The sequence below is a fragment of the Anguilla rostrata genome, chromosome 1, assembly GCF_018555375.3.
Source record: "Anguilla rostrata isolate EN2019 chromosome 1, ASM1855537v3, whole genome shotgun sequence".
NCBI lineage: Eukaryota > Metazoa > Chordata > Actinopteri > Anguilliformes > Anguillidae > Anguilla > Anguilla rostrata.
This window is the reverse complement of record NC_057933.1, coordinates 25,432,586-25,452,084: the sequence shown is the minus strand read 5'-3', so window position 1 is coordinate 25,452,084 and position 19,499 is coordinate 25,432,586. Positions and strand designations below refer to the sequence as shown.

At 42.7% G+C, this 19,499-nt stretch overlaps 1 protein-coding gene across 2 annotated transcripts; it reads right to left on the bottom strand.

The window, feature by feature from the left end:
• Window positions 1–1,595: 1,595 nt before the first annotated feature.
• On the bottom strand, window positions 1,596–19,499 carry qpct (glutaminyl-peptide cyclotransferase). Of its 2 annotated transcripts, none has more exons than XM_064331645.1 (7): window positions 19,271–19,499; window positions 10,989–11,135; window positions 10,056–10,337; window positions 6,474–6,641; window positions 5,121–5,220; window positions 3,520–3,636; window positions 1,596–3,035 (listed from the first exon to the last, which is right to left on the bottom strand). In XM_064331645.1, the coding sequence occupies exons 1-7, from the start codon at window positions 19,403–19,405 to the stop codon at window positions 2,890–2,892; spliced, it is 1,095 nt and encodes a 364-aa protein (XP_064187715.1). In that variant the 5' UTR covers window positions 19,406–19,499; the 3' UTR covers window positions 1,596–2,889. The 2 variants fall into 2 exon arrangements, with proteins under 2 accessions (XP_064187715.1, XP_064187723.1); XM_064331653.1 differs by lacking the exon at window positions 19,271–19,499 and adding an exon at window positions 18,537–18,686.

Here is a 19,499-nt window from a genome sequence, read left to right as displayed (position 1 = left end):
GAAAATAAATCTAAATGCTCTGACCTACATTATCCACAGTATGGGGTATTGCTAACATGCTAGACATTGGTTAACATTGGTTAACATACCAAGATGAGAGGACAGTGCCTGCCAAGCCCAGCTAATGAAGGACTGGTTTAGACGTTCGACAGGTGTTGCTAGGTGTTTGTTGATGTGCCTGAACACACCGTTGGGCCGGAGAAAGGGACATTCCATTCATAGATGGAACAATAGTGAATCATAGGGAATTCCTGAGTTTGGGAGGGGATTTCAAAACTGTGGGGTGGGCCCTGAAAGCAAAAATGAATCACGGGATTGTTGTCCAGTGAGGAACTTCCTGTTGGAACTGAGAACAGGTCATGCTAGCCCTGTGGGGGGCCTCCCCCCTAAATATTCCTGAAATATTCTCCGCCCCCACCTTCCTCCCCATCTTCTAAACATGCAGGGAAACACCTTTTCACTGATCCAGTTGGGCTAATCTGAGAAGCGAAGAGAATGGTGACCGGTAGCCATTGCTTCCTGTTTGCTTAAGAGATTTCAATAGAAACACACGCTTCCTCCCAAAACAAGAAGCAAAAACTCTCGAAGCTCATTGCTTTGGCATGGCTGCAAGAATTTCAACAATATTCCCCTTTCCTTTCCCAAAATGCCAAAGGTGGCCAAATCCAACCCTTCAAAATGTAAAGAAGAGGCACTGACGGGCCAGTAGAGGACGTCTACCCTCTGGATAAACATAGAAAACCAGTTCCCTGAACACAGTGACGGGGGCACAGTAGGAGGATATTAAATAGAGGTCCTGACTCATTGTGGTCATTAAAGATCCCACAGCAGTTTCAAAAGAGTAGGGGTGTTATCCCTGGCCAAATTCATGTAAAAATTGGCCTCCTACATCTGGCCACCTAGTCCTCCCCTTCCCTGATTGGCTATACAATCCCATGCTTTCATTCCCACTTTGATTCCAAAAGATATCTCCATAAAGGGAACTGATTTCTCGGTTCAACTATCAGGTCATATTAAAAGGAAATAAATAAATAAAGCTATAGTTCAGCTTCATTCGTTGAGCTTATTTTCCAAATACAAGGATTTTCAAGGATTTTAAAGCAGAGGAGAACCCTGTACTTTCTAGAAATTTGTATCAAATATTTTCCAGTGTGGTGAATGAGGCCCTGCTCACAGCACGGAGGAAAGTGTAAGGAATTTCCTGGTCTCCACAGGTCTCCACCGTTCAGGATGTACCCTGGTTTGTAAGTAGCGCTAGCGTCCGGCCCACTCCTGTGCACAGCAGAGCTTTTTCTGGGCAGGGGATGTGTCTCCTGTCGGATTTTCTTCAGGGTTTGAGGCGCGGCTGCCTACGGCGGCGACCCTTTCCAAGAACGCGCGCGGTCGGGAGCCTCTTGTGCCAGACGCAGCTGCGCGGAATTCCTCGCCCGTTAATATTAAAATTGGAGCCGCCCCCTCCCCGAAACGCAGGGTGAAATCGGCTTTCGCTACACCGAATCCTTAAATCGCCAACTGTCAGCGCCGCGGGCTGAGCCAGGAGAGCCGGAAAACAAGTGAGGAATGACACAAGACACCAAGCAGACGAGGAAGCGAAACACCGCTAATTGTTTTCGTTTTAATCTTTCTTTCTTCATTTCCTCGTTCACCAAACGTTTGGCACACAAAACATTGGCACGGGAGTACACGCAAAGAGTAAAAGGCCCAATCTCAAAAGGGCTAAGTTATTATTAAGGCTACAACTGTAGAACAGGTATTTCTGTAAAAGTCACAGACAGTACAGAGGCAAGTAGTGAAAGATCACAGGAAGAATCACATTTAATACAGTTCTCTTCACATAAATACAGAGGTTACAATCCGCAATGCAGGCAACTCACCATTGACACTAGCAACTGGAATGCAAAATTACCTTTACCCACCAGTTACAGGTTTTTCTCTGTTCTGAAACCGCATGTTAAACATAATTACAATACAGATTTGGATTTGGTTGAGACCAGGACAAAATCAATTATTTAACACAGTTCAAAAAGAGGGCTATGCTAAACTCCTATTTTATTGCTATTTTCACTAAATCTTCTTGTCTGACATTGTGTACAACGCATGAGTACCATGAGCATTAGTGCGATGCTTTAATAAAACAGTCCCTTAGAGAACTCTTCTTTGCAGTTGGGCATACCGTTTGGTTTCTATGTGGCACCTATGTTTAATCAACTATTAAAAAAGCAGTCCATATTACACACATTCACTTAAACATGTCACTGCACCTACGGTAACACCAAAGTTCCACATGTTAGACCTTAAGTCTTATTAAATGTATGCCATATGGGAGAGAAACAGACTTATCTTTCAGAACAAATAAATGCTAATTTTAAATGAAAGTAAATATGATTGCAAAATGGGGTCTTTCATGGGAAAACAATATTGATAATTTCATTGACAAAATATTTATCTTGGGCTAAATAGCTACCAGTCTCATATAGAGGCATGGTGTAATGTCATGACAATTTGGACATGATTCCTAATACTAGTGTGCTAAATAGCCACTGCGTTCACTCAATGCCCTATGGTGGGCATTGAGTGAAGGTGATAAACGTTACCAATGTTATTTTAGAGGGGGATCCACAGCCTCTGGGTAATAATTTTAGGGGGACTTGAGTAGAAACAGTATGGGAACCTTAGACCTCTGACTACAGACCAAATGGATTAGTGATCTCCCTGACTTCCACGACAAAATGGTGGCCAAACCGATGCTGTACAGGAGGAATGCAGGAGGAAAAGGCAGCGTGTTATAAATAAGTACAGTCAACAAGAAGGTTGAGGCTTCAGGAGGAAATGGCCCGACGAGGTCCTTGGCGGTACTCCAAGGCCCTTGACCCTGTTTCAATGGCGGAGTCACTTCCCCAAGTACTCCAGCACAAACACCTGCATGATCTTGTTGAGGTTCTGGATGGATGTCCGGTCCAGGTTCTGCTCGTTGTCGTCGAAGGTGTGCCAGACTGAAGGGAAAGGCGTGGGGATGAGGTGTAGAATTCGAACCCCTGTGGGAGACACCCAAAGAACGGCGGATGGTCAATGCGTTTGTTTTTCTGTCTATTCTGGACTCCCAAAAACCTTCTCCTTCCAGATTACACACACACTGCACGTGCTTTAGATGATAACAGATCAGCAAGTGGCGATAATTAGCTCAGAAACACAGAGATCAACTTTTATTGGCTGATGTCCCTCTCCTCCTTGATAGACTACCAAAAGATGCAATAAATACAAAATATACCATACAAAAACTGAACAATATGATGAGCAGTCGAGAAGAGGCCATCCTGGGTCATCATTTTGCTATATTTAATAACTGAGGAAACATTTGTACTCAAAAGAGGCAGCGATCAATGGTAGACTTTTGCTTGCGGGAGATACCAGAGGATGGGGGGGGGGGGGGGGGGGGGGGGGGGGTGAGTTGAGTGGGAGTCAGGGTGGTGCTGGGTACAAATGAAATGTGAGGTTAAGGATTTCGGAGTAGGTTTTTACCCCTGTTCAGGAAAGGCTTGTGGTCGTCCACCACTGGATGAACCGGCAGGTTGGGCCAGAAGTACTGCACCTCATTTGGGTGCTCCTCCAGCTGGCCCATGGTGTGCAGTCGGCGCTCTGCACAACCGTGACACAACCAGGAGAGTGTGATGTCAGAGGAGGACTCCTTTCTCATTCGCTTATACCATTTACATATAAAGTTGGTCCACACAAAGTGCCATATTAAAATTTGCCAAGAACATTTAATTCCCAGGCTAATCTTCCTTAGCGTGAAAAATAATTGCCAGTAATGAGTTTTTATAATGGTGAGGCTCAGTAATGAAACTCATTGCAACAATTATTTAGTCAATCAATAACAATTACACGTAATTATAGCTGAAGTGCAGATTTAAAAAGATGTGCTTGGAATCGTCATGGTTTATGAAAGGAATTAGTGGCCAATGTGCACGGCCAAAAGACTTCCTTTTATAATATTTTTTTCCTAAACGTCTATGGCTAAGGGCTAGCTTTTCTACATGCATAAACCTTACGCTTGCCAGTGGGTGAGATTCCTTCTGTAGATGTCTGGTTACTGGGGATGTGACGTGCTTTTGCTAAATAACTATCTTATGATGCCCTAGTCTTCTTTTGAGTGGACTTGATGTTTTCCAGACATATCCCACATAAACGTGTAATTAAATATATAATGTTTGTACTGGTGCTTATTTAGTTTGAATGGTTTTAATAAAAAACAAACTAACCCACCCATGGGTGTGTAAAGCTGTTGCCCTCCATAATGTTACAGTGTGCGCAACATAGCCTACTCTAGTTTAGAAGGACAGTTATGGGCGGAATATGTCAATCAACTGCTTTGTGTGAATGTTCTCTGACTCTTACATGAGAATAATGGACAGTCTTTAAAATTGGGTGTAATTTGGTGTCTGTCCCAAGTAATTTCCATTGTTTCAATATATGATTCACACTGTCCTCGCCCATCAGTCGGCTTTATAAAAACTATTGTGCATCATTTAGAATCCTGTTTAACTTCACCATTATAAAACACCAGAGACTGACAATAAATTTGCTAAGATGTTTTGTACACATATGCATGTGGAGAAATTTTCTTTACATTTAATTTATTACTTGGTTGACTGACTAAAAAAGATCACACAAGGACCAATGGAAGGAACAGATGTTAATTAGAACCATTTGCAGAACCATTCCAATTTGATTTATCTTCTGAATATTCATGAAGAGGCGTGGTCAAGGATTATATAGAAGGCAATTACTGTACATGCCTGTCCTTAGTCATGCCTCCTCATACATATTCATAAATTAATATTGCACCGTAACTCCTTTTAACAATGAGCTTCTGCTTGAGTAAGGAAGATAAGTGTACAGAAGCTTACCATGTGGTCACTAGGCAATATTTTGTACAACAAAGTGGATACTCAATATCACAGTTTGGCTTCACATCAAACAGCTCTGTTGAACGCTCTGCCCCAGCTACAGCTGAAATGTATAGGGTTCTGATTTTCCACTTACATAAGGAAGTACGGAGTATAATGTGAATGTAGGAGCTGACCATCTGCTTGTTATAGAGAACCTGTGGTGATACTCACCGATGTTCTGCAGCCTGGTCAGCCAAGTGGCTGTGTTGGAGAAGTGGTTGCCAAATCGTGGTGTGGGGGCACCAATCAGATCCAGCAGAACAAACAGATCCTGGAATGAAGGAAATGAAGGAAAATGGGCAACCCAAATGTAAAGCCCCACAGCAGGGAAGCGCTAGGGTTCATTTTGACCTTTGACCTCGTTTGGTTATAACAGCATCTGAGAGACGCCCAGTACATTTCATAGCACAACAAATGGGGAGTATCTGCCTGAAGTTTGTGTGCGTGAGTGTGTCTGTGTGTGGCAACTAGGGCATGACATGCCTTTTGTTTGAAGAATTGAAAAGGGCACCATAGATATCGACCCAACCCCCAACCCCCCACTCATGCGCACAGGCCTTTGGAGTGATGGACGACACCATGTTTGTCTTCCCGTGAGGTTGTGCTCTGCTTTTGACCCTGCTGCCCCGAGCGCAGCCGTACACGGCCAATGCCTTTGAACAAGTGCCCTTCAAATCCTGTCTTTCATTTTATCTAATCTCTTTTTTGGCACACAAGAGAATTATGGGAAGACATTTTGTAATGAGCACATCTCATTGGTTAAACAGGCAGGAATGGATAAATGAATGGGTAACAGGGATAGAGGAGTGTGTGAGAGAAGACCAGTTCTCAGAGGGACTGTTGTGGTCCTGTTTGTAGCTTCTGTGAGAGTGAGCATGTGCTTGTGTGTGTGTGTGCATGCATGTGTGTGTGTGCGTGTGCATGTGTAGGTGTGAATGTGTATGTGTTTGTGTGTGCATGCATGCATGTGTGTATGTATGTGTGTGTGCATGCATGTGTGTGTGTGTGTGTGTTCATGCATGCATGTGTGTGTGTGCAGCCGTGTGTGAATGCATGTATGTGTGTGTGCGTGTATGTGTGTGTGTGTGCGTGCGAGTGTGTGTGTGCAATGCATGTGTGTATGTGTGTGTTCATGCATGCATGTGTGTGTGTGTGTGCAGCCATGTGTGCACGTGTGTGCATGCATGTATGTGTGTGTGCACGTGTGTGTGTGTGTGTGTGTGCGTGCGAGTGTGTGTGTGTGCACGTGCATGTGTGTGTGTGTGTGCAGCCATGTGTGCACGTGTGTGCATGCATGTATGTGTGTGTTCATGTGTGTGTGTGTGTGTGTGTGTGAGTGCGAGTGTGTGTGTGCGTGTGAGTGTGCGAGTGTGTGTGTGCGTGCGAGTGTGTGTGTGTGTGTGTGTGCGAGTGTGTGTGTGCACGTGCATGTGTGTGTGCGTGCATGCATGTGTGTGCATGTGTGTGTGTGGGTAGGCGTGGGTTGGTGTATGGGAATGTATAGGGTAACTGCGGGAGACCTACAATGCCGTGCAGCTGGTTGGTGTCGGTGGCACCAGGCGGGTGTGGGGTGTTCTCCATCTTCTGCGCCAGGTGGCGGGAGCCGTACAGAGAGTCCGTGGAGCTCCACTGGAACAGTGCCTCCTCTCCGTCGAAAAACAGCAGCTGCAGCGTCAGGTCTGGCTCAGAGCCCTGCGAGAGTGAAATCGATCAAAAGACAGACTGTCTATATACTAATCATGTGGTGAGCCTGTAATACCACAGATTGTCAGTATGCTAACCAGAAAGTCAACTCTATATGTTGACAAATCTAGTACAGATTGTCTATATACTAATCAGATGGTGAGCTTGCAATTCCATAGATTGACAGTATGTTAACCAGAAAGTCAACCCTATATGTTGAAAATTCTAGTATAGATTGCCTATGGTATCCCCATGAACGACTCCTGTATTCCTTCCTGCATCTTTAATTTATTCCTCTGGTTCCAATAGCTACTGGAGATTTTGGTACAATATTACATTTTTCATGAACATTCGTAGAGGCATAGCCATGAGCAGAACATGCCACCAGTATTGGCTTTGGCTGTGCATCTTCAGAAGATGGGTCAAACCTTTCTGGCTTCAACAGCAGAAACAGAACATGCATTAAATATTCTGGTTTGCTGGCCCTTTATAAATATTCATGAATGGGTGTGGTGGAAGCCAGAACATCAATAGCAAGTGCTGCATCACAGACAGCACTGAGACCTTGTGTTGTCAACTAGAATTTTCTTGAATAAGGAAGTGCCGATGAATAAATATAGAATATGAGAGATATTACTTTTTCTTTCTGACTCCACTCACCATGTCTGAGATACACACAGAACTAAAATATAAATTAAAATCACATGACCCCAAATGCATAGCCACATTCACGTCAAGGAGCAAAGAAGTCTGCTGTCAAAAGCATGTGCTGCCACCTGCTGGATTAAACAGGACATGACATTACAAATAACTATATAGCTGACTTATACATTTGACTCATTTTTACCGATGGACTATCATGTGCACACGTCACAATACCGGTCATATTCTATGGCTTTTTTGCAGAGCATACTTAATAGGTTTAGAATGTACACATTTGCAAAGAACACATGATTACCCAAAATTTTTTACAAGCTCTCATGACATTACATGAAGGTTGGGCAAGCTGGGATCACACATTTAGCTCTTAGATTATGTACATGCACTATGACAGACTGAATGAAGAGCTCCATTTAGAGCAATACTATTCATGCGATTGTGACTACACATGAGATACGCTTGTTGATGCAACAGCCCCTTTTCTTTTGGCTTGTCTTAGCATGTCTCTTTCAACATGGCAGAGTGCCAATTCTTCATATAGCAACACTTACTGCATATTTCACCAGGCTCCTATTGTATGTGTTATTTTATATGCAATCCAGATAAGAATTAGCTAAATGTGTGGTTCCCTGTGGGTTGGTCACTGAGGTCAGTGATGTGTCACAAGAGGAGTTAAGGTGTGTTGTGAGATATAGTACATGGTAAAAGAAATGACTTGCAGTTACAGTGCATATGCAGTTATTCTGATGTGCTAAAAAATGTTGACCATGATAGGTCACGTAATATGGAGAAATGTCACAGCTAAGGTGCATTAATACATTAAGTTGGTCACAAACTGGGAAAATTAGGGAAATTCTAAGTAAATGAATAATCTTTCCTCCTCCATTTCTTGTCTCTGTGAGTATCGGTGAAACTGCATTTGTCAATGATTAATCTGAATTCTGCCTGTTTACCAGGGCTGCCAGGATCAGTGACAGCAGTGTCAAACAAACATGGCCCCTTGCCCTGGCCTGGGTGCACCCCTAACCTTTGATATCTACGTCCATGGTGACAGGGACAGGGGTGTGATGCACTGTTAATAAACACCCCCCCCCCCCCCGCCCCCACACACTGTGTTGTAAACAAACAGTGACCACATTTATTCCAAAAGTAATAATTTTCTGAATAATTACCTTTTTAATAATATAAAAGTGTAATTCTGTAATCTTCTATTCTAAAGAGCCCTTTCACTGGATCTTCTTCTTTTCATCAGCATTAACAGGCAACATTTTTTAGATTTTTTTTTTCTGGTTTTCTTAGTTTCGGCACCATTCATCATCATCAATGTCTGAAAGAGAAAATCCAGGGCTATACTGGAACAGAAAGGCTACAGGCTGCCTGACCAACCAGAGAACATTGCTGGTGTGTGATGCGTTACATCAAATCTTGCCAACTGAGACCCACAATCTATGGGTGACACTACCTTGTCTTGTAGAGCTGCTACCACAGCTGGCACTATAGTAAACAGGATTGGATATACACATGTTGGAACAGTGTCGGAACAGGATAAGCTACCTAGCAGTCCCAGAACTGCAAGTAGCATTTTTTAAATAGCAAGAGCAGCAACACAGACGGCACTGGAACTTCCTGTTGCCAACCTGAAACTTGGATGAGGGAATATAGAACGTGTTACATTACTTTTTTGCAGTTTCCACAGGCCATGCCTGTGGAACACAGAAAAAGCTAATAATTTAAAAAAGACCCAAAATGAACTACTCGCATTTCTCGTTTAGCCTGCTTCATGTCAAGGAGAAATAATGTCTGCTGTCAAAAGTGTGTGCTGCCACCTACTGGATCAAACAGGATATTGCTGCATGATATCTTGCCTTGTAGAGTTGCCACCAGGAGGCATTCGTACGATGAGTATTGGGTATAGATCCAGTGGAACAGTAACCATGTCCAAAGCAGCTTACTTGACTACTATTGAGTATACAAGTAGCATACAAGCTGTACACAACTTGTATTCTCAAGAGTAGACAAGTAAGCTGTTTCTCAACATGATGAGCCGCCCAGAAGCTGGGGGGGCGACATAGCTCAGGAGGTAAGACCGATTGTCTGGCAATCGGAGGGTTGCCGGTTCAAACCCCGCCCTGGGCGTGTCGAAGTGTCCTTGAGCAAGACACTAACCCTAACCCCTAACCCCTAACTGTCCTGGCAAATTGAGGCATCAATTGTAAGCCTTTGGATAAAGCACTATATAAATGCTCCATTACCATCCTTAGAAGCCGCAGAACTACATTATCAAGTAGGTTTACTGAGCTGTTTTTCGGCCCCCTTCCCCAAAAAAAGTTCATACACCAAAATTTACCCTAGATGGCCTCCTGTAATCCTTTCCTTCCACTTTGGTCCTGTAGCACTTTCATGTCACACATGTACCTCCTGTACCACTTTCATATTACATGTACCTCCACCCAGCACATTAGAAATCTTTGATGTGTAGCTGTTGTCATGCTCAGATTTACTAACATTATCTCTGACCTGCTATGCTTACTATGTAAACGAATTAACTGTTCGACATGATAACTGTTACAAAATGAGTATTGCACCTTATCGGACCTGTGTTTTGCAGTTGTTCCAATGACCTTTGGTATGCACTTATTGTACGTTGATTTCTGCTAAGTAAATGTAATGTGATGTAATGTAATCCATCCTGCTAATGTAGTGAAACAGCAGGAGTGTTACTGCAGTGAGGTGGGGGTGTGCTGAAGTACTGGTACTCCGCACCTTGAGGGTCTTGAGTTCCTGGTCCAGGGTGCGCGCCAGCTCCAGCATCATGGCGCAGGGCACGGCCGAGTCGGTGGCGGCGACGAACTCCCGCCCGTGCCACTGCGGCGGGTAGTACTTGGAGTCGTAGTGGCAGGCCAGCACCAGGCGGCGCTTGGCCGAGGGGTTGAGGGTGGCGACGACGTTGGTGAAGGTCAGCGGGCCGTAGGGGGTGTGGGACTGGAAGCGGTCCTCCTCCACCTCCCAGCCTGCCTTTAGGGCCCCCAGCATGCTCCGGATGTGCTGGGGAAGTACAGCCACGTTAGAAAAGCTGGAGCATGGAAAGCTGTTACTGGAAGGTATACCATTTAATATATGCATTCAAAGAAAAAAAAATGCTTATGTTATGAGATGTTATGAGTATCACACCTGGTACATATACTGGCTTAGTGTAAAACAATATATGAGCACAGCTGAAAGGACAAATAGTGAATGTCCAGAGGTGGAAAATCCAGCTTCATGAAGTTCTCCCCGATATTTTGTTACAATCACCTGCTTTGCTAATTAGCACAATTCTTCAGCCAGGAGGTAGAACAAATGAGTGAAATCAGCTAGCTGAGTTCACGGGTGGAACAAACACATGGCAGGACTTTTACTTTCTGAACGCTGGACTTTCCACCTCTGCAAATACATAGAGAGACATAAAGAGAGATATAGTACGCTACTTACGAAATCTCTGAATCTCATGCATACATTTCACGTAAACAGAAATAAACTGAAGACTGTGTGTCTGAGATTAAGATAGATATATAGAGAGGCAGAAAAAGAATGCGTATGAGTGAATGAGAGAGTGAGAGAGCGGGTAAAAGAGAAAGTGAATGGGAGCCAGTGTGTCTGTGAAAGAAGGAATGCAGCTGTGCTTGTGCATGTGTTTTCGTCACCCCCGGCACTGACCTGCTGCACGGACAGACTCCCAGCGGAGCTCGGGTAACGGGTCACCAGCATGGGCTTCAGGTCCTTCTGCCACATGCGCTCCAGGTCCGTCTGGGACAGCACGCGGGTGATGTCATCGGTGGTCAGGGTGCTGGGCTTGTGGGATAACTGCATGAATGGAACAAAAAGGGCGCCATCATCTGGAGGAGCATGCCACATACATGGCAGGAGAGGGCACATGGCGCACTCCCGGTTAGCCAGACGAGGTACTTTCCCCCCATTTTATATGCTGACGAAACCCTCCCTCCCTGGGAAATAACTTGGGAGAATTATGCAGTGATAATGTTTCATAAACTAGTCTTTTCCAGTTCATATATGTACACCTCTGATTCTGGGGGGATTCTAAGATGTAGAACAAGTGGTGCTTACTACATGAGGGTCTTTACATTACATTACAGGCATTTAGCAGACGCTCTTATCCAGAGTGACTTTCACATAGCATTTACATTGCATCCATTTATACAGCTGGATATATACTGAAGCAATGCAGGTTAAGTACCTTGCTCAAGGATACAACAGCAGTGCCCCACCCAGGAATCGAACCTGTGACCTTTAGGTTACAAGACCAGCACCTATATCATACATATATATATATATACTGTACATACCCATTATACTACACTGCTGCCGATTTATTTACTAAATCCTACACCCTCAAGAGGCCAATGGCACATCACATGGCTAACCACTGCATCCCACGCCGGCGTCCTCTCCGCCCGTGATCTGTATTCGCAGCGCCTCGCGCAGATGACGAGACGGGCCGCGCGGGGAAACGGCAGCGAAAGCGATTAAAGGCCAGATACAGACCCAGCTGTGCCGACGCATTTGGTTGCCGGTGGAGACGGCAGCGATTTCTGTTTGAAGCTGCCTGCTGGTAATCACGCTGTAATCTGCCTCCATTAGTCACAATTTGCTCTCCTGCTCGCGTAGGAAGGAGCAGATTAAGCCTCGTTAAGGCTGAGCAACCGCAGCGCTGCGCGCACCTGCATGCGCAGGACAGTGGATGAATTCCCAGATTTTTTTTTTAATTTCCCAAATCCACAACACTTTCATATGTAAGTGAAAGATGCGATGTTGACTCAGACTTTCAGATTTAAGATCAGCTACATATTTCTATTCGATTACAAGTGATTTCGTACCCATCATATGCACTAAATAAGCTACATTTGGACTAAGATGTTTATTATTTTGGTCAACTATACAGTATGAGCAAAGCAGAAATGCTTACAGGTAACTGGCAGAAATTAGTCTAGCTAACACAACTACATGTAACTACATATAAATATATAAATTAACACAGAACTGTCCTTGTCAAAGCCCTACACTAAGGTACTTTATACAGTACAGTGAGACTATATAAAGATGTATAACTAAGCAACACCAAAGTGCTCAGACAAACAGGGTGAAGGAGAGGAGGTGAAAAGAAGAGGAGGTTGAGGGAAAGGGGGAGAAAGAGGTGGGGGGAGGAGGTGGTACTGACTGAGACTGCTGGGGTAAAGAGGCCATTTTGTTTCACCAAGTTAATTACCTTGAAACCTACACTCCTCTGCTCTCTGTTACATCTAGCTACTTAAACACAGCTCTTCACATGTGCTGCAAAATCCAGTTACACTAAATGACTAAATGGCTACAGCTAAACATGCTGGTAATACTGACTGATATTTGTTTAGCTAGCAGGTTAAGTGGTTTGAGATCGTGGGAAAATGCACCAAATAAAACCCATTATTATCCATGTTACTGACAGTGATTTTGATCATTTGCCATTATTACTGGCTCTGATTGAGTGGTGATTCACCCTGGAACTGTCCCAAATGCCAGAGTCCCCTAGAGCCATATTACATCGATCCTATTTGAGGCCCGGTCATATCTCAAGGCTATGACATAGTTCGTACATGCATCGCTGGAACAGCTGCTCATCATAAATCACATGTGGTTGTCTTACCTTAGCTAACCCGGGGTATGCAAATTAAAACGAGCAAATCCTTGCTTTCGTTTTTTCCTAAAAACCTTCATTTTCACTCAACAAATCTAGTCTGCTTTTGGGAGAAATGGTCATTGTTTGCACTGTTTTAAAGAGATTGTATAGGCGATCTTTCTCTGTTGAGACAGCAAAAACATGCATAGCCATGTCTACTCATAAAATTTACATCAACTGAACATTGGAATGTTTCGATCCTTCAACGTAAGAATGTTGTACTGTGTTTTATATATACTCTTAACCTTGGAACCTGGGGAGAGGGTGTATTTGAGCCAGGTGTGCTGTAAATTGGCAGGATACACAGGCCAACACTCCCAAAAACAAACCCTGGAAATAACGTCTACATTTTATGCTAAAATGTTCATTTAACAAATTAAAAGGGCAAACAAAGCACAAAAACCTTTAAATCTGTGTGAGACTAACGACAGATTACCGAAGCCTTGTTTATTTAAAGCATTTCTGAATTTGAAGGCAAAGATAGGTTCATCTGGCTACGAATGCCGCAGCCAATCAGAAAGAGAACCCAGAATGGGAGCAACATTCATTTGTTTTTGTGGTGTGTACTCATCTTATTGCACTTTCCTGAACATTGTGGTCCATACTTTTAAGTTCATAAAAATAATACGGGTATAAAAATAATATGGGTTTAAATAACTGAAAATTGATTTTCACTCTGCTATCAGCAAGTCTCATTTCCCACTCTCACAGTTCAGCAATAAATAGACACTTCATTCACATTGCAAAAAGCCTGAGCTTATACGGGTGGAATTCCACACCGTTATTCCACAAAATTCAGCAACACAATTCCACATGGTAAGACACCAGCTTGGGGTACAGAATGTAGAATATTTCTACAGCCTTCTACAGCATGTTGCAAATCTCAATGATGATGCCATTGAGATTTGAAACATGCTACAACCTACAGAGAGAAGGGGAGGTGAGAGTTATGCATGAGGGTTATGAAGTAGGTCACAAAACCATGAAAGGATTTTCAGTTAGTTTCTTTTCGTAAATGAAGACGTTGTAGACTAAATACTGCAGAAAAGGGAAGGAAAGGTTCCTATTTAAAGCGGGTAACCAGTGAAATATTTCCACTTCCACAATATTTTCATCCAATTTAATAGACTTACAATAACTCACCTGAATTCATCTTTTTCTTTATAAAAATTCTCACTTCTGTGATTATTTGAAATGTTTGCATGTAATGTACAAGGAGAACAGGCTGCTTTCAAACAGTGAATTTCTGTGACTACCTGGCCGCTCTGTCTCTGGAAACTCCTTAAAGAAATTTATGAACTTGCTATTTTATTAACTAGATAAGGAGAACCACGGAGTGTAGCTCAAGGCAAAGTACTTAACAGTGAGAACAAATGATTATAGTTCTGTCTTTCTGATCAATCATACAGTATAGCTCACTCTCCAATGGAGTAATGCTTTTCATTACATATGTAACTCGCTATCCTCCCTATTCCAGGGGTTCCAAAACTGGGGTTCAAGGACCCATATGTGTTCATTATATGTTCTATTTGCACTGGGCTGGCCAGCAGAGGACAGAGGACCTTCATAGTCAGGTTGCTCCTGAGATTTCTTCCAACCATGGAGTTTTCATGTCACTGTTTGAGTGAGTTTTTCTTTTACTTCACTTGAGGGTCCTGAGATTTAAAAGCTTTGGAACCCCTGAGTCAGCTGTTACAGCTGTTACAACTGTAGGTCAGACTGTAACATCAAAAAGGATAAGGGAAATGATACAGCAGACCAAATATTCATATCCAAAACTAACTAAACTCTGGCTATAAACAGGTGGCTTTAAACACTGAGCTTTGGCATGCTTAATCTGCAGGCTGAGACCAAGAGTCTGAATACTGTACCCCCAAGATTAAAAATTTAAATGGAAGTTTTAAATTCCACAGTCACCTTAAAAAATAAAGGAAAAAGCCTAATTACAAAATGGTGTCCCAATTGAAAGATCTGTGATCCAGCTGGAAACACTCAAACTAACTGAAGTCACAATATGGCGAGTAGAGGGGCAAACGAGAGTCGAGGTGAAATTGAACAAAACAGCCAAACACATGAAATCCTCTGCACACACAAACCAGAAGGGCTAAGGCAAGAATTGGAGTCGAACTGAACGAGTCAGTGGTCAAACACGAAATCAAATCAGCAAACAAACCAGAAGGGAAGGATGAGAATCGTAAGTCCAACAAAATAAGGTCAAACATGCAAAGTCAACAAAGTAATCACCATCTACAAGTATAGAGCACAAATCCAAAGAGATAGGCTCCATTGGTGAACGGTGAATGGTGAATGGCAAATGGCGGCTTTTTCAAACCAAGTAACCTGAGACAAAAATTTGATGACAAACTGGAAGAAAATGACACAAACGCAGCAGAGAAATCTAAATACAAAACTAGGACAAAGGTCATAACATAGCTAACAATCCAGCTTTCAGTTGTTGGTTGGAGGTTTACTACACGCATTCTGCAACACTCCTCAGGAGTGTCTTGTTGGTGTGTCATGGAGGTAGGAACCCTGGCTCCACGCGGTCGGTGGAGGGGGTAACAGACAACAACTTAAAGTATGTAGTTGGCCACAGTATAAAGGCTACAGCACGGCACACATACTCCTCTATACAGTGTGACTGAGAAGGCGTCAGTACAGGTCACTACAGTCCCACTTCTCTTTGAAAACACTCATGTAAAATGTCAGTGCTCAAGAATTTAGCCCAGCTAACCATAACACAAGGATCTGCCCGTGTTTGACCACAATATATTTAACAAAGACAGTTCGTTTTCAGGTGTACCTGATGATTATCAAACTGTCAGAGTGAGTAAATGATTGGGATAATTAAATAACAGAAGTTGGCACAATCCCAAAATTGAAATTTAGTTTTGAATCCATCATTGTGCATCCCAGCTTCAGCACATCAATCTCAAATAATTGGATAAGAAAGAGAAATTCTGATGAACTTTGTGACCTTTGTGATGTATTGTGCATTCTGCTTCCTCTCAGAAACGACAAAAAAAAAAAAAAAAAAAAATTGCAGGTCACATAGCAACTAACTTCTCCCTAGTAACCATAAAGAACAACACAAAATAACAATTTTCTTGTTTCTTCCTCAAATGAATGGGTTTCCTATGCTCTAAAGAATGTAACTTGAATAACTGCACAGAATAGATGCAAAATAACTGGATGGATGGATAACTGTGCACTGAAATACTCTCAAAATTGAAGTCACCTAGTCTGACACGATGGGTTGCGAGAGTGCATGTGTATATACAAGATTTTGTTTCCATCTGTTGCCCTACCTAAATGAGCTAATTAGCTAAATGTGCTAATTCTAGAGCTCTCATACATGATACCACAGTAAAACCTTCATATAACAAGAGCCATTTTCAGATGTACTTCTAGAGTTTATCAAGAATTTAACTTAAATGCCAGACCCTGTGAATGTCTGGGCTGCTTAAATAACTGAGATCATAAATTGGCAAATGCTCCAAAAACAGATATGGCTCTCCTTCCCCACGGCTGTGATAAAAACGTCTGTCTGAGGAATAAATTAACTCAGAAGCAACTTTTAGAGAATATTAGTTCAGACAGCAATAAATGAGGCACTTGTAAAACGTTTAAAAATGAGTATGAATCACAGACTTTTCAGAGGAAGTCAGAGAAACAGCTCCACTAAAATAAGGAGAAAGCTCAGCTTTATAAAGTTTCTTTATTGAGTTGCTCTATAAAAAGGATGATAGAAATTCTTCTTAGTCAGAAGAACTAACACTCTCCTGCTCTGGGCAATGCTACGAAAAAATAAGTGTCACGATACAAAGCTGCTGGACACAATAGGCACTGGCACGGTCTGCGTTCTGGCAGGCGCTGCCCTACACTGAGAAGTGCGCTTGCTTTGGCTGAGCATAAAGTGCACTCGACTGACGCAATGACTATGCAGCGCAGCTGGTTGACCGCAGTGAAAAGTAGCTGCAGCTGAAAATAGTTTGGAGATCGTCAGTCCTAGAACATATGCTCCCAAATTGTCACAACGCATTGCATTTATAAGGAAGACATATAAATACGACTGTGAATGCCGAATTGCTGGAGGAAACAAAATGAGACAAACATTTTCAAAACAAAAGCTGGAAATGGTCATATGTAGGCTACTCACGTTACAATACTGGTTAAAATGAACATGTTCATTCATGTTCGGATTCATTGTGATCCATTAAGTACAGGAGGCTTCTGTGGCTTTACAAAATACATTGTTGTCTTCACATTGCATATTTGACATTGAGTAATGCACTTCTACCCAAGGGTAATCATTTTGAAAACACTTGTTTCAAAACATAATGCTTAGATGCATCAGTATATGTTCTAAACTACGATTTGCATAAAACAAAAACACTATTTCTAAGACAGAAACTATACGCCAGAGTCACCCCAAAGTATTGGTTAAGAAGGGAGTTGTAGCCACCAGCCCTGGAAACTAACGTGGTTGGTAACATTGTAATGATCAGATGCAGACAAGACCAGGCAGCGCACTGACTGCGGTCTACAGCTCTTAGCACAATATATAATTTTGCCTGTAATTACACCCGTTGGTAGTGCTGCATGTGGTGGTGACAGACAAGTTAATTGCTCCAAGATGACTTATCTCGCGTAAGAAAAGGCTGAAATCATAATAACTGACGCAATTTTTGGAAGCAAGGGAGCAAGCCAGAACAGAGTAGCCTATGCGCTGTTCATTTCTGTCCCTGGTGTTAAGAGAACTTGAATTCTGATCTTCCCAGAGCGGTAGGATATGTAATCCATTCCCGGAACCCCGACTGGCATCGATCTCATGATAGATAGCACCTTGTATGTTTGGTCTCAAAGGTCGCGTGCTTTCCCGCGGCCATTGTCCCGAAAGTCGCGGTACAGTCAGAGCTGCGGCGAAATGAGAGACATCTCGGCGAACTTTTAAACTGGGCTCATTTGACTATTGGGTCCTCAAGATTTAGTAGGGAGAAGGTTTTGTTTTGGCAGGGGATCAGCGGTAGTCTACTAACAAATACAAGGTGATGGGAGCTTGCCAGGGATGGTGAAGCCATGGGTCCGCTTAATTGGACTGAAAGGCCAGCTAATCCGCCATGTGTGAGGTCCGTTTTCTGCTCATGGCTCAGCAACCCAAAATAATGACAAAAATTAGAATATATAATAACTGAAAAGCTGCCATGTTTCCAGACTGATGAACGTCGTCAAGTGCCTAACCCCACCCCCCAACATAGTGTAGGCCTATACTGTGCCTTATGTGGTTTTAACCTTTATTTCAAAGGCCGAACTCATAATATTACAACGGAAATCCCACATACAAATGTAGATTACAACGTCATTTTTGCAAGTAATGGGATAACCATTATGTTCGAGTTCTCTGTTTAATAATAAGGTTCGAATAGATAGAACGACAGATCAATGTAGGCGATAATTTTCATTCGGCTTGTCCCCAATATGTATAGCCTAACACTACAAAGACCAGACCAATTCGTGCAGCATTCATTTCTTACCTCTCCTCATTGCAGCTGGTGGTCTTCCTTTTCTACACAAATACCTGCCTTGGGAAGCAGCGCGTGATGTGGATTTCAGCTGTTTACTAATAGCCTGCTAGATCTGTGAATATCTGTTAACACAATTCGCTACAGTGGTTTTATATAAAACCTAGCTGTATAGACCCAACGGACGTAAGGGTTAAGAGGTTAGCCTACTATTCTGGATCTATAAATACCAAGATCTGCAATTGGTAGATCAATGATGAAGACAGTGCTGCCATAGCAACAAGACAAAAAGAAGACAAGAGCAAAACAAGCGCAGAGCACCCTGTTTAATATGGGGGTTCTGAACACGAGCACACCAAACCTCTCCCACATTAAACGCCACTAAAGGTCTCTGGAACCGTTCTCAGGTCACAGGTGTGTTTCGTGCTGACAAAAAACTATGGAGAGATCTTTAACCATGCAAATAGCCTGTAAATTATTGTTTTTATTAAATACAAATAAGAAAAATACATCATGATTATTTCTAAGGGTAAATATTCTTTAGAATTCTTTGAAATGTAACTACATTAAATTGGTCAGAAATATAAGCGTACAAAGCAAGTTACATTTTGAAAAAGTATATTATCATGTCAAATTGTTCAAATTTGAAAATAAATATTATAATTCTAATTCAAACAAGATCATTGATAAGCACAACTATAACCACTTCACTGTAAAAGATCTCAAGAAAGCTGAGGGCAAGCTACCTTCTCTTGCGTCCACGGGACCTTGTCTGTTTGTCCATTGATCCGACCGATGAGTGTTACACAAATGCCCACGATATAGACGAAGAACACAGTCGAGCTTCTGCGTCGTTCAACCATCTCGATGCAATGCTCCATCAGCGCATAACGGCGCCTCTCCTCCGGTCCCGGCTTCTGAGATCATGTGAGAAACACAAGGGAGGACCTGGGGCGTTCGCTCGTGCGTCACTGA